The sequence below is a fragment of the Larimichthys crocea genome, chromosome XVII, assembly GCF_000972845.2.
Source record: "Larimichthys crocea isolate SSNF chromosome XVII, L_crocea_2.0, whole genome shotgun sequence".
Classification (NCBI taxonomy): domain Eukaryota; kingdom Metazoa; phylum Chordata; class Actinopteri; family Sciaenidae; genus Larimichthys; species Larimichthys crocea.
The window spans coordinates 19,736,913-19,764,908 of NC_040027.1; the positions used below are offsets into that span (position 1 = coordinate 19,736,913).

A 27,996-nucleotide genomic window follows, 5' to 3' on the forward strand; every position below is an offset into this window, starting at 1 on the left:
TGGTAATCAATCTTTCTCTTTTGCAGTCACACTATGAATGAAACTCCTGTATGCCGTTAAGCCAGAGGAAGACGTGTTGTGTTGCTACAAATGCTGTCAGAAACAAAACAGAAACAAAAACTGTTTCTGCAATTTCCTTTGTTTTCGGTGCACCTTCACAAATCAGGGGATTTGCTATCATTACTTCGGATGGAAAGAGTTTACAAAACATCACAGTAATTACAAAAGGAAATAGAAAAAAATGTGCAAAGCCTGCTAGCTGGGTACGCAGCACTACTAAGTATTATTCATACAATTAAGAATGAATCGGGTGTAAATGAAGCTGAAATACTGTGTTTGTCTTTGTCACCTCACAAGAATTAATCCACAACAGAACTCTTTAAGGAAAGTGTGACAAAAGACAACCAGAGGTTCTGTGTGAGGCCCTCTGGCTGTCTGAGACAGTGAATACTAATGTGCACAACTAATGGTTGTGCAAAGAGACTGTGCAAGGCGTGTGCAAGGTGGAACTACATATCTGAATTCACATTCAAAAACAAATTATATTAAATGTCTTTAGAGGGAGACACAATACATTTTAATATTTGAATAAATTATCACGATTCTTTGATATGAATGGTTTTCTGGGGTGAGAGAAAATAAATAAACACCACTGCACGGAGGTCGCTTCAATACACAGAGATTTGTAGGCAGATTAACAGAGCTGAGCAACACTAGACAAAGATCCTCACACTCACACTTTTCATTAGTACACAAACCTTGTCTTTTATGTTTTGCTTATTATTTTTAGTTGATTGCTTTTGAATTCAGAGTTCCTTTAAATATCTAATTGTGTATCTGCAATTGATTAAAAAAGAAACCAAAAAAAAACATATACAATCATGTTACTGATGTTACTGGCCAAACTTCTGTAGGGGAGCCAAAAGATGGCAAATTAATATATGTTGCTTGTGAATACTGTAGCATGGGTAGCAGCTATGGGCGGCTGGGTTATTGAGCCTGATACTTGAGGGCCTGACAAGAGAGATGGCTGCAGCCTCAGTGTTTGAATTACATGTTCAGCCCGCGGAGCAGCAGGGATATGACACGCCATTGATCCCCGTTTTAATTTTATGGTGGCTACCTCCAGATTCAAACGCTTTGGTGGGCTGGTAGCCTGACCCTTTTAATCAATCCCATATCATTTAGTATTTAACTAACATAAACGGCCAAGTGATTTTTCTGAAAGCATTAAAGATAAACTAGATAAAGCAGAGATAAGTTATGTTGAGTCTGTATGATGTCGAAAAGCAATGCACAGTACACCAGATTTGTCTAGAATGATTTTTGGTTCTCTATCGAACAGACAGACTGTATTAGTGTAAGCAGAGTTAATGAACTACAGACTGGGAAAAGATGAGAAAGACGAAAAAAGACACAATTTCTAGTCCTTGAGATCTCTTGCAGAATTCCTCTCGAGAATCATCGCTCTCCATATTCTTCTTCAGTGGTGTCTTGGCATGTTATGTTGAATATCAATCTTTGTCCTTGAGGGAAAACTAGCGCAGTGTTTAGACATTAACAAATTGGTTTTCAACGAACAGCTTAGCCCTGCTGGTGCAGCCCAACAAAACAAAAATGCTGGTTCTGAACAAGATTTTACACATGGCAGCCTCTCCTTGAGGAAAACCCTGAACAAAACCCACTGTCTCTCTCTATCTGTGTCTGTCTTTCTCTGATTTTTACGCTCCTTCTGTTTCTCTTTCTCTAACTCTCTCATGCACCCATGAAAACAAATGAAAAAAAAAAAAGCAAAAGGCGAAATATTTTTCAAGAAAGAGAAATCACAAAAATGTTTGTCTAAAATGGGGATGAAACCTGCATCATTACACAGGGCCATAGGCAAGTAAACAGGGTGCAAACATGAGGTGGCCAAGTGGACAGTCAGTCATTCACACATGGACTCACAGACTGTGTGTTTGTAAGTGTGTATGTCTGTATGTGTGTGTGTATGAGAGCGAGAGAGAAAGAGCGAGCTGGAGAGGGAGCAGAAGAACCTGGCTAATGTAATCCCATTATGGAGGTACAAGAGGGAGCAGTCACAGTGCTCAGCCCACACAATGGGCCGGCCTGCAGCCTGTAGCTATCCACTGGATGGATGGTTTCTGCCATGCAGATGGATCATCGTACAGCAGCGGCAGGCCTGCCTGCCTCAGGCCTGAGGTGGAACTCACTCACACAACCAGCCATTACAATGGTAATAGGCAGTTGTTTCAAAATGAAATAGACTGTGTGGTTACAGTGCTTCCTACTTAGCAGACACGCGGGTTGTCATGTCTTAAATCTTACACATTTTCACACTCAGATTTAATCTCATAAATTCTTCATATATAAGGAATGACTCTTCGTGTAAAACTTAATGTTTCTTAGAGTTAGTTTTGCATTTCTAGATATGTGCAGTGTATTTAGTATTATCCAAAATAATCGCTTATACTTGCATATTACTTCTGGATTATATACAAGTAATACCAAAATTTTAAGATTACCTCCCCAACTCAAGCCAGCCCCCCTACAGTAGGTTTCACATAAACATCCACACGCACACCTGATAATGCATTCAATTTCTTTTGACTGGCAGAAGCAAGGCTACAACTGTGTTTAAACACCAGACTAGAGATTAAAAGAGTGCTGTTCTGCTGAGGGAGACCAGCCAGGCACCTTTTAAACTTATTTTTTGCTGTGTTCCATTTCATTATTGGAAAACACATCAGTTTTCCCCCCGGCTGCTCTGCGGTGTGAGGAGGATTCCTGGACAAAGAAGAGGGGGACTGATAAAGATAGAATTGATTCCAGCCAGCAGCGGCGGCAGCCATAGTGAGGGGGTCTCGGTTTAGACCTGAAGCTAAATGTCTGTTTTTTCCTCTGTCTCCCTCTCACTGTCTCTCTCTCCCCCTCATCTAAAGGCAAGTTGTCACTGAGGCAACATCAATCTCCTGACTTCTTAAATCTGCCTTCTGCCCTGATGCCTTATCACTTCATCTGCAGGCGAGATTAAAGAGGTCACCTCCAAGTTTCCACGATCTAACTACCTAACAGGTATACTAAACTGCAGTATATCTTTTAAAATAGTTCAAAGGATGGGTTCAGATTTTTTATTTTCAAGTTAATATGAAGGAATAGTTTGACATTTTGAAAAATATGCTTATTGCAGAGAGTTAGATGAGAACTTTTATACCATTCTCACGTCTCTATGGTAAATATCAGTGGCTGAGCATCCACTGGTTTGAATGGTGATTGGATAACCCATCACCATCTGTCATAGGCGAACCTCAACAATTCGGATCAACAAACAATATAACATAGTCAAACACTCAATTTCCAATTTATGTGAGCATAGGGGCTTCCAGTAACAAAGCAGTTTTGCATCTCTGCTTTGTGTGGAGTTTAACTTTGGTGAACTCTGACAAGGTGGCAATAGCAACGGTTACTTTACACTTACTATGTGTGATCGTAGCCTTACCAGAGCCAGTCAGAAGAGCGAAAACATGTTTCTCATCATGAAAAGCCTTCACACCTCCTTAGCAGCCACCATTTTTTCTGAGCCAACAATCACATCTCACACATTTACATTACATAACATTTAGTCCTTTAGTGGATGCTTTTATCGAAAGCAACTTACAAAAAATGGAAACAATCAAGGTAAAGTGCAACAAGAACATGTCAGTGCAGCATGAAGTATTACTCGCTTAAAATCAAGTGATAGTTCTAGAGGGGGATAGATTTAGCTTGTCCAGTTGTTGATAGTGCTAGGAGAGGGGGTACTCTCTGAAGAGCTGGGTGTTTAGGAGTTTTTTTAAAGGTAGATAGAGGGACACCCATGATCTGATAGTAACTTGTAGCATGTTCCACAAACAGGGAACAGACGAGCATGAATCCATGGTCATAGTTTATGCCAGAGCGGCTAGTAGTTCATCATAAGATGCTGATTGATCTCTATACATTGTGCTTAAACACAAACACATAGATTGAAGCCTGGCAAGATGGATTCTTGCGTGATCTCATGATTTCATGATCGAATACAACAGGTTTACAAGGTTAGGAAAGAACAGCCCATTTCCCAAATGAAGACACTGCAGGGTAGGTTGAGTTAAAGGCTATTGTTCTGGCATCATAAGTCACATAGTTAGACGAGAGAGATAACAGTAGAGCTTCTGTGAATAAAGATGCCAGGGGTATGGAGATAGTTTGGCAGCGCTGCAAGCTCTGTTAGGCCAGGAAGTAAATGACACAGTCCCAAACGGGGATACCATTACTTTAAGTTCAACATGAAGCAGATGGTGATGTATACTACTGAGTAACTGATCTGTCGAAGATCAGCGCCAACAAAGACAAGAAATACCACAAACTGAGTTTATTACTAATTTACTACTTCATTACTTACATTATCTGAAATATTTTCAACAGTGTTCAAACCCAGAGAAATCTGTAGTTTTATTCAAGATAACGATGCGTATTTAAATTTAATATTTAAAACAGTCTTGTCTGATGTGTAGACAAACTCAATAAGTGCTTGTGTATTTGTAAACATTATGTGGAAATTGTGGTGAAAATAATATAATTAATATACAACAAAACCAGGATAAGAGTAGACAATAAGAGGGGACAATAAGGGGAAAAAATCATATTGTTATGAGTCCAGCTATGCTCCAGCGAGCTCCTCGTTTCAATATAGATGAAGAAAGCTGGGCCCGGGGACAGCAGTGAGATATGCAGGCAGCCCACACATATCTGATGATGTACAGGCCTGCCTGCACATTCTAAAGAGAACACATTTTCTTGCGAGCCTTTTATAATTGTATTTTTTTCCGTCCAAAATGCCCTGGAGCTAGACTGGTATGCTCCATCTGAAGCGGTTGGTGTAGTAATGGGTCATAGTGATGCATTTATACTGGGACTGGCTTAATTGTATTATCAATCTCATCCAGACAGTGCCTCAGCCCCACAGCTCTGGACATGCTACTGTCAGACACTCTGCATTAGTATTGGGGAGTGAACCATGAGGAATTGCAATCTTCACTTTCATCTGTTTCTCAAGCCTAAAACGGTAGCTTGGATGGTCGGATGATGTTTTTATCAGAATTTGGGCACTGCCATCTCTCAGTTTTCACCCTCCCTCTATCACTTTCTTTCTGTCTACCCGTCTGTCTGTCACTTTCTCCCTCTTCCTCTTTATCTTTTGGTGTGTCCTGTGTGTTGGTGGCCACTGAGTAAATGCAAGTCTGTTCCAATTTCATGCTATCTTTACACAAGTTAATTATATTGAGCCCTACAAAGGCTGTGGACACACAGAGACAGTGGCGGTACTGGCTGAGGGACAACTGCCCAGGTCGACTCTTTGTTGTTCTATCTTGTTTTGTGCCGTCTTCTTCAAGCACCGGCTCTCATCTTTTCTCTCTTCTTCTATATATTCTCTTGGTGTAACTCCCTCCTTGCTTTCCTGCACTGCTCAGTAGTAATTTTTCCTGCAGCTCCAGTGGTGGAGGAGACTTTGGAGATAAAAGCATAGGGAGCTGAGGAGTCCTTGGCAAGCCTAAGGCAAGGAGAAGGTCAACAGGCCTGCTAAGAAGGGCTGTTATCATCTTGGTAACATGTTATCGGAGAGCCTGCAGTAGTGTTTATTTACAGTTATTGCTCCCTCTGGGTGCACACTTCAACGCCTGGGGCTGATTGCTCTGTAATGAGTTCAGGAACACAGGGAGCCGATGCAAGAAAAGAAGAGGAACAAGGGAGACAAGAAATCACTTGCCAATAACCGATAGGTCAGCAAGGGAAAAAAATCAAGGAAGAACAGAAAACGTCAGCCATTTAAAACGTAGGAGAACTATACAAAAAGCAAGTGTATTCTTCTAACCAAGACCATTTTTCTTTCCAGTGCCTATATCCTGCCTTTCAAGAGCAAACAAATCACCCTAAATTGGACAGCAGTTTCTCAAATGAGAAGAGTTAATCCAGTACAGAAGTAAATGGCTCTTGACCTGAAGACGGCAGTATTTGTTCTAAGGAGAGTCCACTGGTAAAACACTTGTTTTCCATCTCTAAGTCCCTTTTGCAATTTACTTTGCCAGTGGTCCCTTTCTGTATTTATTTGCTTGACTAGTCCAGTATTGTGTGCGCTAATCAGATTGGTGCATATTTAACGGGCCGACAGGTGAAGTTACAAGACTGAATCCAGGAGTTGGGCATATCAGGAGAGAGGATGTCTGTAAATACCAGGGTGGGTTTTTCAACAGTTAGGAGCACTGCAGAGGAAATCTCTCATTGTGGAACAGCTTTTTAATCTAGGGAATTACCCTAAGTGCTGCTACTGTCAATGCAATGCCAGCTTTTCAGAAAGAAAAAAAAAATGCAAAAACAGGAAAAGGCAGTACTGAATGCCATTCAAAAGGCTTGGCAGAAGATCAACAAGTTTTACAGCAATAGTTTTGCCAGGCACTGCAGCAAACCATCAGGCAATTAAGAGAAATTTAGATACGAAGCAATAAATATATGTATATGACAAAGTACAGTTTTTTTTTTTTTTTCGAGAATATACCATAAAAACAAATCCATCCTATGACATGCTAATCCCTTTTTACTCCATCGGATATGGGAGATTAAGAGACGTAATTTAGTAACTCAATTAAGACATAATTCATCAGAGAAGAAGAGCACAGAGAGGTTTTTGGGATGAAGTTTATTCATCACAGCAGGAGGTTCCAAATGATGCCAATTTCATGATGCAAAGATAATAACAGGAATGATTTTATTTAGAAAGGAAGGACTCAAGAACATATTTGCATCCAAATATCTTGGCATTACATTGTGGTGAAATCCATAATAAGAATAGGAGTGAACAGTGTCCTCAAGAAATTGAAGCACTGGGAGACAGTCTCAGTGATCAACAGTTATGCAGTCAAAGAAATTGAGTTATGGAGTTATTAACATATTTTCAGTTTTCATGCTGTATCACAGAAATGACTGTTTAGCAAATGTTTATTTTGTGTTTATTGTCTATATTTTGTTGCAACAGTATGTTTTGATGTTTCTCGCATGTCTACTTCTTACTCCTGTACATGCAGGAAAGCACATCCTTCTTGTATAGGCCTAATGCTTCACTACACTGTGCCAAAGTTACCTAATTAATCCAAATTTATTAAACACCTTAACCTTAATTCACATCAATCCAAAAGATTCTTACAAGACAAAAGTTAAAACACACAGACTGATAGGACAGACTGCTCATGAGCATTTGGCACCTTGTATGGCAGCCTCTGCCATCAGTGTATGAATGGGTGAATGTGACAAATGTTGTAAAGCTCTTTGGGTGGTCAGTAGACCAGTAAAGCGCTTTCTAAATACAAGTCCATCCATTTATTTTGGTTTTCTGGCCTACTCAAACAGCTTTCATCAGCAGTGTTTCCAGACACACAGACGGCTATTTTCAGAAGAAAAAAAAGCTTTAAAATAAATCTTCTGTATGCTACCTGCCCAGCACGAAATAACAGACTGACAATGGTAGCATCTAGCTGGCGAACACAGTGAAACATTTAGCAGAGAAGACTAAATTTCCACAGCATTGGATGGAAGATCAAAAAGATCAAAAAAAGCTAAAAGAAAGTGAATATAATGTCCTAAGGATTTATGTAATGCAGGTTTTGGGCATTAATATTAGGCTAATGTTTAGTGTAAAGTAAAAATAAATATGTGTTCTGAGTTTGTCCGACCAAAGAAGAAAGTGTTCTTAACCACTCAGCGAAATGAATGAATGATTGAAAATATCGACAAGTTTATGAAATTAGGGGTCAAAAAAAAATTTAAAATGAATTCTCAGCTCCAGGACCATGGGGGCGTGTCCACTGAATGCGCTAAAGCCACTCCCACTCGTGGGAGCAGTCAAGTAGCAATTTTTAAAGTGACTGAAACGTGTCAGATGAGTTCAGAAAATGACTAACTTTAAAACACTCTGAGCGAGATGAATTAATCTCTGTCTCTCTAAAAACTTGAGCACATAACAACATATTCACTATTAAGAGCTGTTTGAAATGTCCACAGAAATTCCTGATAACAGCATTTGCCCCCAAGGAGTGAATTTCAATACTGTTTACTTTGAGCAGCAGACCTACAAGATAGCTGCCTGGATTCAGACCAAAATGTATTCTATCAAAATTCTGCTCCTGTCAGTATTTCACCCTTCACTGTATAAGCATATTCTGTACATGAATTTGTGTTATCAAACAAACCCTGGCACATCAATGAGGCTCATCTCACTGAGAGGTTTTCTAAATAAATCAGCAGAATAAACACAGGCAGCTTGAAAAACATGAACTGGTAAAGCATTACAAATCCTCGCCATTTTCCCAACCCGTACAGTCTTGCCTGGGATGAAAAATGAGGCGTCTGTTCTGAAACTGTGTTTATGGCGTCAGGAATTGCTTGGAAATGAATTACTGGATGAATCACTGGAGCCCTGTGCGCGAGCACCACTTTTGCAATGCAGAAATCTAATCTAGTAATTTTCACTTACGACACACTTGTATCACAATGCTAGAGGCAGGCCCTGAGCCAATGAATAAGTACATTTAGAACACAAAACAGCCTAAGGCTGGAATTTAAAAACAGCAACAAAGTTAAACCTGTTTGTGTCACACCACATCCTTCAGTGCGGATGAAGTAACAACAATGCCAATTTTGATGTTACAAACGGGCTATTTCTTATAATATCCAGTATTTGAATATTCTTCCCCTCAACCTTTCCAAATCTCACAGCCACACTGTGTATACAGTTGATAATCAAATCCTTTCATTACTCAGAATTTATAAAACAGCTTGCCGCTGCTAGCATTTGGTGACATTTTGAGGAGATGAGGTGCTGGCTAGGCCTCCTATGTATAACTCATATCAGAGGCATCAACAATTAACTTACAAAACACTGAGGTTGATTGTACTACTTCCTAGCAGAGGAGGCGTCTCTGCAACTGAGCCAATGTGTTCACTCAGTGATTAGACGTGACCATATGGAAAAGGCCCGAATGTCAGACAGGATTATCGCTCTCATTTTATTTGCTCAGCATTTCATGAAACTCTACAGATATCACTTCTCACCTCGCATGGAAAAACACTCTGTCAAGCCCCCACAAAGCCATGTGATAAAGGCAGATAGTTGTTGTCATTATGATTATTATGATTCTCAGGTTGACTACCTTTGGAGTGTTTGTTCTGCTCGGTCAAGATAGAGAAGAAATAACAAACTAGATATAGTTGTTTATCAATTAATTAACCCTGCAATAACTGAAATCTTGGCCACTGGAAAGCAGCAAAAATGAGCTGCGAAACAGCACTGACCTTTCAAGTTAATAAGACCAACCAAACTGTTGCGTTTTTACACATCCAGCAGATACAGAGTAACACAGCATTCAACTGGAGTTGTGTGTGCATGTCTAGCTGTAGGTAAGTCCAATAATTACACTCTTTTTACACCAACTGCTGACTCCCCCAACTACCTCATCATAACTTTATGTATCTGTTATTTGGTGGCATAAAGTGAACTTCTGGAGCTGTAAAAAGAGTAGAGAGAGTCTAAATAATGATAAGATTCTCTAAGCACTCTTTAGAGCTAATAGGAACTACAGACTTGAGTGTAATCCTGTATTATAAGCAACCTCTTTCACATACAAGTCATCATGTGATCATTTTTAATATATATATATATAAAATCATTTTAATTTAATTTTAAAGACGCTGCATCTAAGTTTTTGTGTTTGGCAGCACCCCTGTTGGGAAGCTTCCCTCAGGGTCAAGCCAATATAACACATTCCAACTCACGAAGCATGATATGGCACAAAAAGGGAAATAAAACTGACAAAATATGCCTGAAGAAAACTGAGATAGGACACGACAAAAATAAAAAAACATAATAATAATAAAGAGTAATCTCTTATGGATACAAATGGCCAATAAATAGCATAAATCAAATGCAATGGTCTTGCCAACAGTGCCTAGACAAGACAAATTTATCTCCATACTCTACTCCTGACTTAAAAGAAAGAGAGAGGAGCGAAAACTGCTAAAAGGGAAACTGGAGAGGCCATTTAGTGATTTGAGCAGTGAAGCTTCTCCGCTGCCAAGGACATGTAAGAGAGACAGAGAGACTGGGAGTGCCTCTCAATACATCAGATGTCAGGAGTGCTCCCTCCTACTCAGGCAAATGGATCTTCTTTTGGAAAGCCCATAAGAGTTAGAGCAATCTAAGGTTGGCGAGCTATACAAAAAACTACAGTAAAAGTCAAAAATCACAGTAAGCCATAGGACTACACAATGCACAACACTTCATGTGTGGGGAGATAAGTGTCACAGAATTTTCTAAATTATTTTCATGTTAAATAAATGGCATTGAATAAATGTATTTCCATCCTTGGGCTTTCATCTCCTTCTGGGCTGTCAGAGAAGGAGGCGAGGCAGAGAGCTGTATACTGCGGCAAGCTCGGGCCTCTCCAAACCACTCATTCTAAGCATCTAGCTTGATTGTTGAACGTTTCCCTCTTCTTTAATCAATGGAAACTCAACTATCTTGATTCATGGGGCACTCTGGAGTATATAAATATCTTCTGACAAGCTTGACTGCGTTCTGCCTCCACCAGCTTCAGAACACCAGCCACCAGCCTGTGTTCATATTATTCTTTTCTTCTTCTTCTACTTTCTTTTACTCTTATCCACCATGTCTCTGTGTTTTCTCTCTCTCTCTCTCTCTCTCTCTCTCTCTCTCTCTCTCTCTCTCTCTCTCTCTATCTTTGTTCTGCAAATGTTGCTTTAGCTATGACTCTAATCAGTCATTCTTTAGAGAGACTGTGCAACATGACAATTTCTGGGAGAAGATAAGGCCGGACAGATTAAATACACTGTTCAGTGTTGGAAGGAAGGAAAAAGGAAATTATAAGGGAAAAAAACACAACGGGGGAAAACAATAAAACCTTCATCATCAGCGAACAGTGGAAATATTTTCTTCAACATTAATCCTTATTATTCATCTCCTGGCAGCCTTTTTTTTTTTTTTTACTTTATGTCGACAAGAGAAAATATTTCTTCATCAATTATCATTACTGAGGGGTGATTTGAAATCTGCAGAGCAAATCCATGAAGTGCTTGAGAGATTCCTTAAGTTCTATAATGTCAGAGGTGGAAACCTTAATTTAGTCATGAAGCATAAACACAGGCACTGCCCTACTTTTTGACTCATCTCTGATGATCATCTGGGCCAGTAGCGAGTGTTCATTTCTTTAAATTAATAGTTTATAGAGTGTCAGCTAATTTACAGCAATGTCCACGATCACACTAACAATACTGAATAACCTCCGAACAGAATAATCTTCAAACAGAAAACATTTTTGTACAATAGAAGTACTGTACAATCACAGTATCACAGTCCTGCATCTGAATATTACTAAAATATATCACAGTTTTTCCATGTTATTTATTGATTTACTTATTTAAAGCCATATTCTCTCGGTTAAACAATCTGTGACAGGATACAGTTAGTAACTTGTAACACCTAAGCTTCCAAAAGGCCTTGAGTATTTGGGTCCCATTACCACTAAGAAATAACAGTACAGTATGTGCATATCTGTTCTCTAGTCTGCCACATAAGTTGTATCGAGTGAATTGATTGTAAAGTCAGATGAGTCTATGACTTGTGCTTATCAATGGACCCCATTAAACACTTGTCACCCCTGGGGAATTTCTTTGACCATGCAAGTCATTGTCAGCAGACAGCAGTCTAACTAATCAATGAGTGCTTAATTACATCTGGTGCACGGACCAAAGGTGCAGTAAAACAATATGCCCGCACTGTCAGTGTCATCCTTTGTAGAGACAGATGGTACTATAGTCAGCGATGTTGTGAGGATGCACTCACAAAAGAATTTGGGACTTAGCTGAAAATGTCAACAGTTGGAGTGTGTGACGAAACAAATGTGACAAGACAAGATAAGAATGTCATTTGGATTTTACTCTAAAAACAATTAGGCTTCTCTTATCACTTTCCTGAATCTCTGCCTCTTGACAAAATACACAACAATAGGCCAAGACTTAATGTTTACAGATTAACAAAATCTTCTATTCTCTACCATGATTTTGCATTGTCCTAAGGAGCATAAAAAGATGATCTCACCAAGTAAAACTCTATTTGCATGTGGGGGTTTAATGAAAATGTGCATATTGCTCTTTACACAGTCAACTAAAGCAATCAGTAAGGTTTGCAATTATAAGAAAATAGTCATAATGTTGAAGTTATACTGTACAGAACAGTATAACAATATACAATAGCCTGGGTCAACATCATACTGTATGTTATCTTTAAGCAGAAACAGGAAAGGGCTTTTAATGCTTTGGAATACCTCAGTATCAGAGAACCTGTTGGCTGAGACACCTACTGTATGTAAATCTGTAGGCCATCACTGACTTGATCAGCATAGGGCTGACAACAAAGTGAATTAAGCCTCATCTAAATGTAAATGAGGTTTTATACCTTTGGCAAACAGCTTATATAACCAGTGTCTATTTTAATAAACCAATTAGATTTTATTCTGTGCTGTACTAACACAACTAAATAAAACCTGTGCTTTATGAAAATGTGCACGGGATTTAGATAGCTGTCGACCAAAGGAAGCAAAAAGGGCACACAAAACCTTTCTGAGTTATAGGTCTGCATAAATATCAAATTAAAACGTCTGCTTAAAATACTGTGTTTCAGGCATTCGCTCTGGTTTGAGGAGGAGAAGAGACATACGCTGTCATGAAAGACCATTTCAATAGCTTCGAGTAATATACATGCCTCTCCAAAATTCAATACATGTGGCAGTGGCTCACATCCTAGTCTCCAATTTCCTTCTTGTCACTAGTATCACAGATATCAGACTGAATGTATGAGAAACAGGAGTTCATTTTATAAGCCTTACAAATACTCAGTGAGGTATGCACACTGTCATATTAGGTGCAAATATAGGCACTAAATGTACTGTAGAAACAATATGACATGCTACTGATTAGTGGAACCTCGAAATCTTATGCTGTTTACAATCTTGTCTAAAATCAACTTATAGCAAGACTTAATGAGTGATCCGTCCTAGTGCGAAATCTCTTATATGAAATACATCCAATTTTCTTCACGGACTTGGAAATGGAAAATACTCTATTTAGCTTAACACTTAACATTTAACACCAATGTTGTTTAGAAATTATATATCCAAATGCAATCGCCTCCACTGAATAAGAACACATTCATTCTACCAATGTTGGACTATTTTTGTATATAACATAGAAGTAAAAATTATTTCTCATTAGAAAATGTAAATAAACAAGAGCAAGAGACACAATGGCAACATTTCAACAGTTTCACCAATGTTAAGCCAAGTCAAGTTTGTGTGTTATGCAAACTAACCCTGTGGCTATATTAAAGGGAAATCAATAGTGAATGATTTTAACTTAGGTTTCATTGGCTACTCATAAATCACACTGAATATGCTTTTTAGAAAGCTAGCACAAGATAAATGAAATGGGTTTAGATCACAATTCATTTTATAGTAAGCTTTTACAGTAAGTCTTTTATTGTCAATTAAACATATTGCATATTTTAATATCCTAAACAGAATATTTTTCAGTAAAATTACCTTAAACGATAACGCTGTCACTCTGTTTGTTTTACGTAAGTAGTGCATTTAATCATACTATGGTAGAACGATGATGTTGATTGAACGTGCAGATTACTTTAATAAATAATAACTTCAATGAACAGGTTTGCAGTAATTTAAAAAAGTGAAAGAACTATTTTAAACTAACATCGAGGCTCATTTTAAAGTAAGGTGGACAAAATCAGTAATGCTTAAACGAAACGGCAACAGGGCATTAATTTGACATTAGCTGGCAAACATCAATTCATCCCCCCCATTCTAACTTTAGTAATGCATTTACTGGAAAGAGATTAATATCAATTCCATAAATCATTCAGGAGATACATCCGGAGCCAGAGACACTGGTATGTTAGCTGATCTCAGTGTGGGAGCTCAGCGCCCATTAATCAATGTCTGAGCTCCTCTGGCCATGTCATCTGGGGAAAAAGGCAAATTTATAAAAAGGGCGATCAACACACTGATATCTCAGCACAATCCTAATGTAATATGTTTAGATCTTTACACTCCGGTACTATATATATGCACCTCACCTTCACATGCCTCTTGTCTACTGTGTACAAAGCTGTTAGTCACTGTATATAATGCCCATGCAAGATTGGTTTACCTCTTGTGAATTCATTAGCAATATGTAGAGGACGTGACAACTGTAAGAAAACATATTTGCATGCAAGTGTATCAGAGAAAATGGATTGTCAAAATCTACTCTGGAGAACAATATTGACAACGACACCAAGGCCAGACATCAGAAAGTAAACAGGGTGAAGTCAAAGCTCATCTCAGCCTGCAGGGGGGGAAAAATGGGCTTGTCTGTGGAAATATGAAATCTGAGTGCCATCTGAACCTAATCTCCACACAGAGATTCAGTCCCAGAGAGACTCACTGATTCCCTGATTTACTCTGCCTACTTGTGTGCTTGAGTGCGTGCCTGTGCGTGGGTCTAACCAACTGACCTTGTGCTGAGAAAGTGCTTTATTTTCATTGTCGGGCCATTCAGCTGTCAGAAAAACTGACAAACAAAGGTCATTAACAAATGACACTGGAACATATTAACTTCATCTTACTGTATGCCTAGCTCCAACAAAAGTGATGGTGAAGGTAACAGGTCCATCACCCTTTCAAGTACACTTAATATTTCTCTTTTTAGCTACGCTGTGTGTGCGGCTCTAGGGATGGTAAAGTTGAATAGTTGGTTGCTAATCACTGAAGAAAATCTATTTGAAAAGCTGAAAGGAAATACATGGACAAACAATAAAAATAGCCTTTTATGAACAATCTTAAATGTGAAATACAGTATACTGCATAATGCACTGATAGAGTGCATCCATATATATATATATATATATATACGGACAATGAGTAAATAAATACTCTCACTATATCCTGCACTATACATCTACATGCCCAGGTACAGACACATGCAGTATATACACGTGTGAACAAGCACATACTGCAGCAGCATGATACAAAAATCAAAAGAAAGCGGCTCAAGCAACACCTGCTCTTAAGTCCCTGTGCTGACTTCACACAGTAGTAAAGATTTTGATCCTAGTACTTGTCTATAAATCTTTATATGAACCTGTGCCTGATAATGCTGTTACCAAGATATGTCATGGTCTTGATACTCACAGTTGGTTTCTATATCCCAAAACTCACATAGGCTGAAGGCCACTTCTGCTTTTGCCTTCTGCTAGAACGGTCTAATAGTCTTATTGGCTTTGCAGATAATTCTGTAAACCTGCTTCAGCTGTAATCTGTAGTTGTTCTTTTCTTTCAATATATATTACTTTCATTTGAATTTCTTCTATTAAAGGCAAAGTTGTTATTAGTAGCATTAGTAGTTGCATCTAGATTCAAAAGGGGTTCACAGTCCTGTTGGGCTAAAGAAACTAGAAAAGCCTGTCAAACATACAAAGCAGAGTGTGAGAAAGCTCTACTTCCAACTTATTTCTTGTGTATTCTCACACTATATAAATACGCCACATCTAATGAACAGAGATTGTGGACTGGAACATGCAGACTGATAAGGTTGGATAAATAAGATGGTGCTAATCTATGCAAAGATTTAAAATTCAAAAAAAGGACCTTGGTGTCAGCACAAGTTTGAATAGGAAGCCAAAGCAATGAGGCTTGACTTGTGCACTGCGGTCAAATTTGTTTGTTCTACCTGTAATGAGAATTCTAGCAGTGGTATTTGGAACAAAGTGGAGGTGTTTGGTCGAAAGCTTCAGGCTGGAGTGGGTGGCATTAAAATAATCCAGGAGTGTGTCAGAGCTTCTGTATGAGCTGCTGATAGGATGGGATGGATTCGTGAGTGCAGTTTTTGTAATATGAGAACACAGAGATGATGCAAAACTAAATGTAAATTACAGGTAATGTGTGAAAATAACAGTCTGACTGAAGGAGCAGTTAAGGTTTCAGTCTTAGTTGCACTGGAAGGGACATGAGACTGTTTTTAGGTATATTTGCACATACACATACAATTACATGCAACATGTAATAAAGTGATCATACTGCTGATGCTACATGAATAACTCATTTTTGGTCATTATTGTTATTTTTAGGTTTATTTTTTCAAGTGTTCAGACATGCTTAGAAATGTCTGCAGTTCAGTTAAATGATTTGTTATTGTTTTGATTTCATTCTGTGACTGACAAGGCGAAGACTGATCTATAAAATCTACACTTATTTTGTGTGTGTGTGTGTTTGTCACCAAAACAAAGACAATTAAAAAAAAAACATCACTTTAACTCTGACCGTAATGTGGCGTTTTTCAAGTTTGTTACTCACCACTCTCAAAGCAAGCATCAAAAACCAGATGCCCTCTTCGTGGAGCTCCTGAGTAACCTGGTGGGCTCACCATCAGCTTGTTCACGTTCCCCACCAAGGCATCCTCTCCTCCACCTTCACTGCCTAAAGAACAAGTCCAAAAGGAAGTGAGTCTCATTACACCTTTGAATAAAGTGTTGTGTAAAAATGTGTGACGTAACATTTTTTCTCATTTCATTTTAAAGGACGTGAGCCAATAGCCTGTAGATATAATACATAAATGACTTTCTCATGCAGAATAACAGAATCCTAGATTGTCAACCTTAAAGTTAAACATATGCACATACAGGACCTTACGCCACCACTAGATGAAATTATAGCTAAAAATCAAAAAAGATAAAAACTAAATATAAATGATTCCAAATTTAAATGTTGCTCCAAAGCAATAGTGAAATGATACATCACATTTTATAGTGGTGTGTTTTGTCAACAAATTGATCTGCAGTGCAAAATGTAGTATTATAAATTAATAACAAAGCACATGAAAGTTGAAAGAAATCTTTATTGATTTATTGATTTGTTTGCTTGCAGCACAGACAGCATTTGCACTTAAGAGTGGACATATATTCTATTTCATTCTGGCACTTTGTAAACACCTAATAAAATCACCTTCACTAAGTGCGCTCACAGTACAGGTGCAGGGTACCTGCACTTTAATCACGTGAATCTGTAAGTATATTCATATTAAAGACGTTTTATTCCGATATCAGAGTAGAGTTTGGATTATCGTGAATACTAGGATGAACACGTGTTGTGTTTTCCTCAACCAAAGACATGAAGAGTCTAGGTTTTCATCCTTAAATCTAAATATCTTAGATATTATTGTTCAAATCTGTATTCATACGGCGTCGTTGTTGGTATTCATTCGCGGATTATGTCTTTAATTTATGAACACTCAAGTCCTTCAGATACTGTCAGATAATTAGCCAGTTCACTGGAGGAGCTGTCCCACACTAACCTGAGCTAGCAGGCGCTAACAGGCACTCTTATCCCAAACACCTGCACCACTGCTCGCTCGTAAGGCCGACTAGTTAACGCTAACGAAGCCCAGCGGTCTCCTGAAGTCCTCAGGTGAGGACAATGCTCGCTGTGGCTCGGCTAACACCTTTAGCATCATGACAAGCTTGTGACATGGCTTGTTTACATCCCTTGCACCTTGCTAGCTAGAAGGTTAGCACACTCCACGTTAGCGTCGGTATAAAGACACACAGCGAGCCCGAAACATGCAGCCCAGTATCGGTCAGCTAACTGTGCGCAGCCCGCTTGAATCCGCTTGTATAACAATGAAGGGGGGGAAAGCCAGGTAAGGCTCGTATTTTACACACCAGTGTCGACGTCTCTAACAGTGCTCTCCTCCATCTTCCTTTCCTGGTACACCGACGCTCTCTGTGCGTTGCCACGGTAACGGAGCGGGAGGAAGCGGGAAGAGAGGCGCTGTCGTCATCTCTCCATCAGCAGCAGCAGCACGCGGACATCAGAGTATATATGCAGAGCAAACAGGTAAGATGAGCCACGTTCATGTGCGTTGTTGTTGGGTCATGTGCACTGAAATACCAGAATAACAGCAGACGCTGATATCGATTTGATATTGATGATTTATGCACTTCTCTGAGTGCACAAAACATTAAAAACAGCCAAAAACTTGCAACTCAGAAGTGCTGATCAGTTATTTCAGGTAGGCCGCTGCTAAATCCTAGTCTCAATCTGTCAGTGTGGCTCAGGAAAACTTAAAGTCTTAAAGATAAAGCTCTGAAACATTTACAAAATTTACTGATTTAATAGTTATTCATATTATTTCATATCCCTATGCAATATAGTATACTTTTGACATTCACATTCTGCAGACAATGGTCACCATTACGCGGTCTGTAAACTCTACATCAGTATATTTTACACTGCTCAGTTTATTGAACCCATACCTGCATTTTTTTTTATGGTAATTCTTAGAGAGAAAAAAGTCAATCATTGCACATAGCAGCAGATTCTGAATTATCCTGTAGATTGATTAAAGCTGGAGGTTTTCTAGACAATTGGAGCATAGATGTCATCAAGGCCAATCAAGCCTGGCCCTATTCCTTTCCCATTACAAAAGGCTGCACCTGATTAAGTAGATCAAATGAGCAGCCGCACAACTCCTGGAGCAAGAGGCATAGAGGCTGCTGCTAATTTTCAGGTTATAAGCTGTGTGTAACAGGACCAAATGAATAAGACCAGGGAGAGGGCAATGATTTTTCTCTCTGTGTGTGATCTGTATTTGATGGCAAGCATCAACAGGCCGCTGAGTAGATAGGTCGGACTGATTATTTCTCAGATGACAGGAAGAGAATACAGAGCTGCTGTGTAATATTTCGTTAAAATTGAAAATTGAATAGCTGTCCTCCATGCTATGTCGTTCCTTTAACACTATGCCAATTAAAGAGCTCTATGGTGGTACAATCATTCATTTTCAAGAGGGAGATTGAAATTGAATTATGGAGCATGAGAAGAATGAATTAGATACGCCACATGTTTCCCTTGTTTCTCAGCTCTTATCAAATAGAGAGACTACATAGGAGGAGTTGAATTTACCGCAACATCCTGGCCTGTCTCTGCCAAAGTTGCACTTGAGATACTGTTTGTAAGCTGATCTGTTTGCTAAAACTCTCACTTGGCTGTTGGATTATGAAAGAAATTGACCTAAGACCATTACTCATGATATTATTGCAGTTAGAACTGACATTACACTCAAATAAATAAATGCACACTAAATATAAATGCAAAACTTTTGTTTTTGCCCCCATTTTTCACAAATTTAGGTAAAAGATCTTCTATGTATACAAAAGGTTTACTCCTCTCAAATTCTGTCCACAAATTTGTTCAAACCTATGTTAGTGAGCACTTTTGCTCAGTTGTAGGATATCAGAATGCTGATTAAACTATGTGACTGTTGTACAGGTGTGCCTTGGACTGGCCTTATGCAGTGTAACACGTCTCCTTTGCATAGATTTGAGTTGATTGTTGATTACGGCCTGCAGAATTTTGGACCACTTCCCTTCAGTGGCTGTGCGAAGTTGCCGGATATTGGCAGAAATGCCAATTCAGAACATCACAAACATGCTCAATGGGTACTCACATGTCTGGTGAGGAACTGGGTTGTTTCAGCTTACAGGGATGGACTTGTCGCACAGCAGGACACTCACGTGTGTCTTAACGGTAGCTGTGTTCAACTTAGGAGAGGTTCTGCTATTGTGCATGCTGCTTTACTGTCACTCTTACTGGGATTTTTAATGGAACTGAGCTGTCATTACTGTTAAGTCCAACTGTGTTTTTCCTGCCATGACAAGTCAAAAAGTCTGCTGTGCAACCAGTCCATTGTGTAGAGAGTTCTACAACCTAGGGCTGTGTATTATGCTGCGTCATGAGGCTATTGCAGCAGATGAATGGCATGACAATGGACCTCAGGATCTCGTCACGGTATCTCTGAGCGTTCAAATTGCCAGCAAATCTCCAAAGTGCCAGACGCCATTCAATGTGAGCATTAGCCCACTTAATTTGGTTATGATGACGAACTGCAGTCCGGTAAAGACCCTGGTGAGGACATTCAGATGAACTAACCTGAGTCTGTTTCTGACAGTTTGTGCAGAAATTCTTTGTTTGTGCAAACCAGCTGTTGCACCAGCTGTCTGATTGGCTGGTCTCAGACAAACCTGCAGGTGAAGAAGCCGGATGTGGAGGTCCTGGGGTGGCATGGTTACATGGTCTGCGATTGTGAGGCTGATCGGATGTACTGTGAAATTCTTGGAAATGACTGGTAGTTTATGGAAGTGAAATGAACACTCAGTTAACGGACAACAGCTCTGAACATTCCTACAGTCAGCATGCCAATTACGTTCCCTCAAAACTTGTGACATCTGTGGCATTTTGTTGTGCGACAAAACTGCACATTTTAGACAGTCTATCTCTCACCAATATTGATTTTAACAAATCTGTGAACAGCATTTCAGAGAAAAATGAATTGTCTTCGTAGAAAAAGTCTTTTACTTCACTTCACAAAAATGGTCAGCAAAAACAAAAGTGTGTTTGTTATTTTTGTTGACTGTATATAGTATCACAACAGCTGTCAGGTGGTAAGTTTTAACTTTTCCTTCCTAAAATGTGGTATTGTTAAGTTAAAGATGTGAAATTTTCTAAGTATTTAAATGTACTAATTACAAACAATTAGATGTAATATTTAACTTGCACTGAATCACATTAAGTCTTTTTTTCTTTCTTGGCTTTCCTTTTCTTTTAATTTTAATTCTTTTCTTTTATATTCTACATCGGTGTGTCCTCCTTCAAAACGCGTCTCAAGCAGGAGAAAAAATAGCAACTCTTTCAACAGTAACCCCTCTTTTCTCTGTCCAAGTACCACTCTACATGCATGCAGTATGTTTCCTGTCATGATGTTTGCAAAGTGCAGAAATGATTTAATGAACACATCCATCACTGGAAAACAGAATAACATAAAAGTGAAGAACAGTCCACACTGTGGTATCTCAAGTTTTAATTATCTCTCAGGAGAGTGTATTTTTGCATGCTTATCAAAACATTTTTGACCTATAATGATTTCTGAACATATGAATGTTCTTCACACGTAGACATCCCTGTCATCGTTTAGTACAGAATCTACAGTAACATTAAGAAATGGCTATTTTAAGCGTGGGTGGCTAGTGACTGTAGGACACACCACACCATCACAATCCCATGCAGAACATACCAGAAACCCCTTGGGGAGACAGTTGCTTTAGCACAGCAAGGGTATTTTAAAGCCTTACTTTTAATTCTCACTTCTTTTTCTAAACTGTAAAATGATCAAATGAATAAAGTCAGAGTGTGTAGCTCAGTACCATAACTGAAAGAAAGGGAGAAAAAAAAGACATGTTTATGTTTCCGACCTGAAGCTCAGTGTGTGCGTGTGTGTATGCACTCATGGAGCAAATCTATGTTTTTGTATTTGTATTCCAGCAAGAACAGGGAAACCCTTTTTACTCTGGCCAGCTAAGGCCTTACTCACATAAAGTCAATCATCAATGAAGGAGGAAGTCATGCAAAAATCAAAATACAAGTGGCAGCAAGTTGGCGACGGGTGGCTGTGAGAGGCAGGGTGGCTGTGGGGTGCTCTGGTGGGGGTTGCAGAGACCAACCGGCAGTACACAGAGAATCACTATGGTGACAGCAATCAGGGGGGCTCAGGGGAGAGAGGCTTGGTCAGAGAGGAAGGCTTGAGAGGCAGCTGACTGAGGAATCAGCCCTCACTCTGGATGATTCAACTGACAGCTCCCCCCCAGGCTCTGCTGGACCAGCTATCCCCAGAGACCGTGGGCTTTACAGAACAGGGATGTGGCTAGCAGCCTTTTTCTGAAGGAAAAAAAAAATGGAATTGAAGCCAAGGCCCTGTAACAGTGCTGTAACACAGAGATGTTGTTGATGATAATTTCACATATCCTGTGTACTGATGAAAATGTAAAGAGAAAACGTGCTAATTTAAAACATGTAAACAATATGATATTCCACATCCAAGTGTGAGTCTCTCTACATATTTTTTTGTTTTATATAAACCGTTAAAACTAACGCCTTGCCAACACTTCCTCTGCTTTGTACCTTGCCGTCACCCCTTCTCTTATCCATTAATCGTCACCCTCTCCTCTCTCTTTATCTGTCACTTCCTCTGTCTCTCTGTCCCTTCCTCCCTCCCTCTCTGCTATGCTGGACAGCGTCCACATAAACAGATGGTCCAGTGTCAATAGGCTGCTATTAACTGGCCGCTCTCCCCAATCTGATCCAAGGCAGCAAAAAGCACATTCAAAGCATTGGAAATAAATCATTTGGACCCACGAATAAGACACCACAAACATTAGTTAGTGAAGATGATGGAAATACCAATCACTCCAAAAATATTTCATGAAAATGATGCTGTTATTTTTTCTAAAACCTTAGACTTCAATTTATTAAATATTTTGCTTTTTTTTGCATCCACGTGATGAAGCCACAGTATATTGTGAGTCATACTTGGAAGTCTCTCAGGTGTTATTGACTAAAACCAAGAATATGGTGAATCATTTCCTTGGCACAAGTCTCTCTAATCTTTTTTTTTTTTTCCCCTTGTTTATTTGTTCCATAGTCGGGATCTCCTGCCATGCCTGTGACTAGCTGCTTCGTCATCTCTGTGCCACACCCTGCTGAGGAAAAGGACAACCACCTGACCTTGATGCTCACATCAGCCCAACCCTCACTTTTTTTCCCTCTGCTGCCTTTTACTAAGAGGTACCATTCATTCCCACTCTTCTGAGGTCTCTTGATAGTCTACAGCTTTTATTACATTCCATTACTTTACCTGTACCAGTCAAAAATAACACCTCCAAGGAAGTGCTGAAATATTCCCTTCCCAAAAGTCTTTGATAGTCATTTTCCACACTTGAATCCACAATCTGTTTTTTTTTTTCGTGAGAGCCAAATTAGATAACAGGACAATATTATTCCTCCCAGCCCTAATAGATCCGTGTGTTTGATCTGGAAAGGGAGTGAGAGCTACTATGAGTGCAAACGTGCCTTCACCATCAATCGCCGTGTGTTATAGACACGCGCGAAAAAGAGGAGAAGAGAGGAAAATGTAAAAGATAGGAGTGGCACGGAGAGGAAGGGATGTGGCGGCGATGGTGTCGCTGTTGCTAGAACAGTCTTCCCACCTTGTGGTAGCACGGCGAACTGTAACTGCATCAATGCGTGAGCAATGGGGGGGAGAGAGAGAGAGAGTCATGCAGAGAGAAAGATGGAGTGAGGAAGGGAGGGAGAGCAAAGGAGAGAGCCAGAGGGAGTGATACAGAGAGAGAGCGAGGAGAGAGAGAGAGAGCAAAAGGGAGGGGAGTTTAAACTAAGTGCTATGTTGTGGGACAGGCTAATCTGCTAGCGAGCAGTGTGAGGATCGGAGCGTATTGTGTGAGCCAGTGTGCGGGGGACAGATAAGGGAGCCAGCCAGCCCGCCAGCCCGACCCACCGACCCACCGACTGCCTGACTGCCTGTTTTAATGTGCTGACTCTGGGGAGATTTAAAAAAAAAAAAACAGCATATTGACTCCTTAGACGTGTGCGGAGACCCTGGGCACAAACGCCACTACTACAGCCACAGCCAGCAGAGGTGCATCAACAAGAACAAACAGAGCGCTGAAAAATCACAACTCCAAAATCAGAAATTGAAAGAGGATTTTTTTTTTTTTATCCCCCTCTTTTTTCAATTGATTTCATTTTTTCTTTCTTTCTTTCTTTCTTTGTTTTTTGTGTTCCCGGGACTGACTTCCTAACCGTTGACAAGAAAAAAGGGGGGAGCAAAGAAACTGAAGAGAATCTGAAAATAAAAGGACAGAGCGAACAAAAAAAAAAAAAAAAAGGCACCGAATCTGAACATGTTCGAAATAAGCCGAACACTCAACGCCGCTTTGTTGAGCAATGAGGTAAAGAGATTTGGATTCTTTTCTCCACACCTCACCTGTGTGTGTTTGCTGCCAACCATTCTGTCATGTGTGTTATTGTATGTCCGTGCATGTGCGTGTCTGTACACTTGTGTATGCTCATAGCCAGAAGACAGAGGGGATGATTGATAACAGCAGCTATTATATTTTCTGGGTACAATAGTCGGTACAGAGAAAAATGGACTGCTACGCTTCTCACACTCAACCTGGCTTGTAATAATAAATGGAGAGCTAGTGCCTAGACTTTATATCCCCCTATTGTAACAAAACCAAGGTAGCTATCAGAACCATCCAACATAGGCTTGCTTGTGAAATTGCCCACCTGGGGCTAAAATTGTATGTGTGCTTTCATGTGCACGTACAGTATGTCTGTAGGTGCGAATGTGTATGCCTGTATGCGTGTGCGTTCACACATGCATTTGTGCGAGAGCAAAGTGTTCTGTAATCCCCCTCTACGTCCCCTTTCTTCATGTGTCCCCCACCCACCCCCCTCCACCCCTTCCCACCCCCACTCCCTCTTCTGTCCTTTCCCATTCTCACCGTCCTTCCTACCTGCTGTTATCTGTTCTCCTTCCCTACTCTCACACCCCTTCCCTCTCTCTCTCTTTTTTTTCCCTCTCTGTTTCTCTCTCTCTCTCTCTCTCTCTCTCTCTCCTCCCCTCTCTCCTCCTGTGTCTGTGTATGAGTGTGTGTGTTCTGTGAGCAGCATCTCAAGATGATGGCGAGGTACGGGCAGCTCTCGGGACTAGCAGCCAGTGGCGTGGGCTCCGTCCCCGAGACGCGCTCGCCGCTATTTCCCAGGGATCTCCCGTCATCGCCAGCCCAGATGGGCTACAGGTCACCCCTGGTAAGAGGATAGACAGACCAATATATCTCCATCTCTTTAATGAACACAGGCAAGCATTATGGCAAGACAAGGAACCGAGGAAAAAAGTAGAGAGTGCTACTATGTACGTGTGAATCTGTGTGTGTGTGTGTGTGTGTGTGTGTGTGTGTGTGTGTGTGAGTTAAAGAGCAAAAGAGCAGAAAGAGAGCAAATCAATTGTGGGATTCTGCCTGTATCCCCAATGGATAGAATTAGTAAATATTTACATTGTTATGTTTGTTCAATTACGGACGCCTACTCTGTCTTTAGCCTCTGCCAGTCAGACTGTTATCAAGGGAATTTGAGGTGTTTGTGTGTGCGCATGCATGTGTGAGTGAGTGTGTGTTTCTGTGGGTAATATATTCCGTGTTTGTTGTATTTTGTGAATTCTGTCAGCATCTGCGGTATTTGTATTAATGTTTTCATTTGCATCTTGATTATGAATTGACTTTCATAGTAAATTAATTAATAGGCCTTAGCAGTACACCTACAATTCTAACATTTTGAACTCTATATATCATCCTCGGAAAGGAAAGGAAAGATTATTTTTCGACAGCACTGTGCAGTTATGTAAGATGACAGATTTCAAATGACATTTGATCATAACTATCAGTCTAATTCAACTCCAATAAACATCTGACAAGTCACATTAACAGAGGCAGGCAGGGATGCTGTAGATTTTGCACTGGAGCAAACATTATTCTGCCATTTACATAGAAAAGATTAATTCAAGGGGAAGTGAATGAGAGAGAAAAGGGGGCATGAGAAAACCCTGAGCGTTTAGGCAAAAGCGTTGTAAGAAAATCCCTGACTCGCCGCATTAAAGCGACATGAAGCTGTGGGTGTCTAATCCGCTGTGGGCTCTTCATTGGTTCGGCTCCCCTTCAAACTGGCTCAGATCCACACCCCAGAGCCTCCCGGAAGCCTTCATAACCCACTGTCATGCTGCTGACTGTACCCAGGGGTTTCCGTCAACTGTATGCAAATGCACGGCGAGGATAAGCGATGAAATACGTCCGTTAGGAGTTGGTCTTCAAAAATGTTTTTCAGTCGCTTTGAATCCTCACACAAGTTCAAAGACGTCTGTCCAGTGTTTTGTTGTTATTATTCAGCACAAAAAATTACTGTGTTTTCTACTGCCCATTTTGACTCACAACAGTGTTATCTGCTGTTTGCATAAAGCTGCTGGACCATAAATTATTTGTTGAAACTAGTCGAACTAATTAGCTGAATTTCTAATGCACATATGATTGACGTGTTAACATATTTTGATGCATCTTATCGCCATCTTATTAGATTGAATAACAGAATATGTGGGAATTACTTAACCAGACAGATGACCTGATGAGTAGTTACATCAAATTTAACACACACGAAAAGTGTATGAGGGCAAAATTAATTCAAAATGTAGTTATCATTAACTGACTAGGGAGGTCCTAATCATACATAGTTACATTTCTGTTAAATGGTTTAGTAATGGTTTATTTTTGTGAATTTCCCGCATTTCTCATCAATGTGTTGATAGTGATGAGGCATATTCCTCTATGCATGCATGTGTGTGTGTGTGTGTGTGTGTGTGTGTGTGTGTGGGTGAGCGTGTGTATAAGCACACGTGTGTGTATGCGTTTTGAAAATGTGCTGTTGTATATGTGTGCGTGCGCATGATTACCCTGGTTAAAAAAGACCGTCGTTATAGTGATTAATGGTGCCTTCATTAAGCACAGCAAGATCATTTGCATACATTAGATAAATGTGCTGGAAGATTCTGGTGGCTTTGGTTTGTAAAGCCTCAAAAGCAGCATCACATTTATTACTTACGGTGATACGAAGCGGAGATACAATCCTATACAGTACCAGCAGCAAAACATATAGAACGTATAGAAAATGGAGAAAGAGCAATTCTATTTTAAATGACATACAGTTTGTTTATCTATTAATCACTCTGTTATATATTATTACTGTTCAAAATATAGCCATTACAGTTTATTTCCATTTAATGCACCACTGCTTTGATAAATGAATAAATAGATAAATGGTTTTGTCTTCCAACGCACAAAGTTGAGCATTACTTTTCCTGAAAACAGGTTTAGGTTGTTTTGGAGCATGTGGATGTGTGTTTGTGCTGCATGTCTGGCCTCTCTGTGTGTGTGTGTGTGTGTGTGTGTGTGTGCATGTTCTCAGTTGAGCATCTTTGAAGCTGTGGGACAGTACGTTTAAAAGAGCATTCAATGAATTAAATTCTGAGCCCATCAGAACACAGGCACACGGAGAAGGGATTCAGTACGCAATTAATGAAATTTAGACCAATATTTCCCTGTTCAAAATAAGCGTCCGCAATATCGATTTTACAGCATTAGAATGACCAGGCAATCTCAGCCATGTCACCTTTCGCAAAGTGGATCAAATAAAAGAATATATATATTTTTTTTAAAACATGAGCAAAATCTGAATTGTAAATTATTCCGTATTTCAGTCACTGAGATCTAATTTTCAAAAGCCCACATCTAAAAACCTGCAGTGCGCCGTGCTTCAGAGCTGAATGCTGTTAATTTGTAGAAAGCTCCGCTGATTACCCACTGCAGGCAGCTGCCGTTCTCTATGTGACACTAGGCTTTGTTTGACAACTCCAATCTTTTCTGTTTCAACATTTAAAAAAAAAAAAAAAAGAAAGAAAAAAAAGCGGGTTGCATTTCAGACCTGCCTGAAGAGGTTCATCATCACCACAACAACAAACAGGCAGAGCAGGAAGAAGCAGAGAAAGGCTACATGACACTGAAGCTGGCAAACGTGTGTTGCTACGGTACATTAGCAGCCAGGAGATAGTTAGAGGTCATCTCTATTTCATAACAATGATTAGCTCCTTCCATCTGCGTTTGCTGCACTTCCCCTTTCCTTGATTGCAGTGTTCTCTCTATATCCAGGAAATTAGTTCATTTATGCTCCACAGCCCTGTCGAACAACATCAGGGGAAAAAAGACGCTCATAGTCAGAGAGACAGAGAGATGGAGATATGTGCACAATATAGCATGGACAAATACAATATGCCTCAGGTACAATGGTGGATGATTATTGCAGGACTGACAAAAACAAATGTGGTTGTGTCATATTTCTCTAACATGAA

At 39.8% G+C, this 27,996-nt stretch overlaps 2 protein-coding genes across 8 annotated transcripts in view; one reads left to right on the forward strand and one right to left on the reverse strand.

The window, feature by feature from the left end:
* agbl4 (AGBL carboxypeptidase 4) overlaps positions 1-17,991 on the reverse strand; it is a 249,305-nt gene extending 231,314 nt beyond the window's left edge. Inside the window, exons 1-2 of the mRNA XM_019262716.2 lie at positions 17,852-17,991; positions 16,488-16,610 (exon numbers count right to left, since the gene is read on the reverse strand). Coding sequence (XP_019118261.1) covers positions 16,488-16,610; positions 17,852-17,885 — 157 coding nt within the window. The 5' untranslated portion in view covers positions 17,886-17,991. The remainder of the gene's footprint in view (positions 1-16,487; positions 16,611-17,851) is intronic.
* A 4,679-nt stretch (positions 17,992-22,670) lies between these two features.
* Positions 22,671-27,996, forward strand: part of elavl4 (ELAV like neuron-specific RNA binding protein 4) — a 71,614-nt gene continuing 66,288 nt past the window's right edge. For 3 of the 7 annotated variants that reach the window (XM_019262855.2, XM_019262872.2, XM_019262865.2), the window contains exons 1-2: positions 23,325-23,992; positions 24,717-24,857. In XM_019262855.2, the coding sequence (XP_019118400.1) occupies positions 23,945-23,992; positions 24,717-24,857 (189 nt within the window). In that variant the 5' untranslated portion in view covers positions 23,325-23,944. Of the gene's footprint in view, positions 22,809-23,323; positions 23,993-24,716; positions 24,858-27,996 lie in introns of those variants that run through there. The other 4 variants (XM_019262877.2, XM_027289999.1, XM_019262898.2 and 1 more) reach the window with 4 other exon arrangements.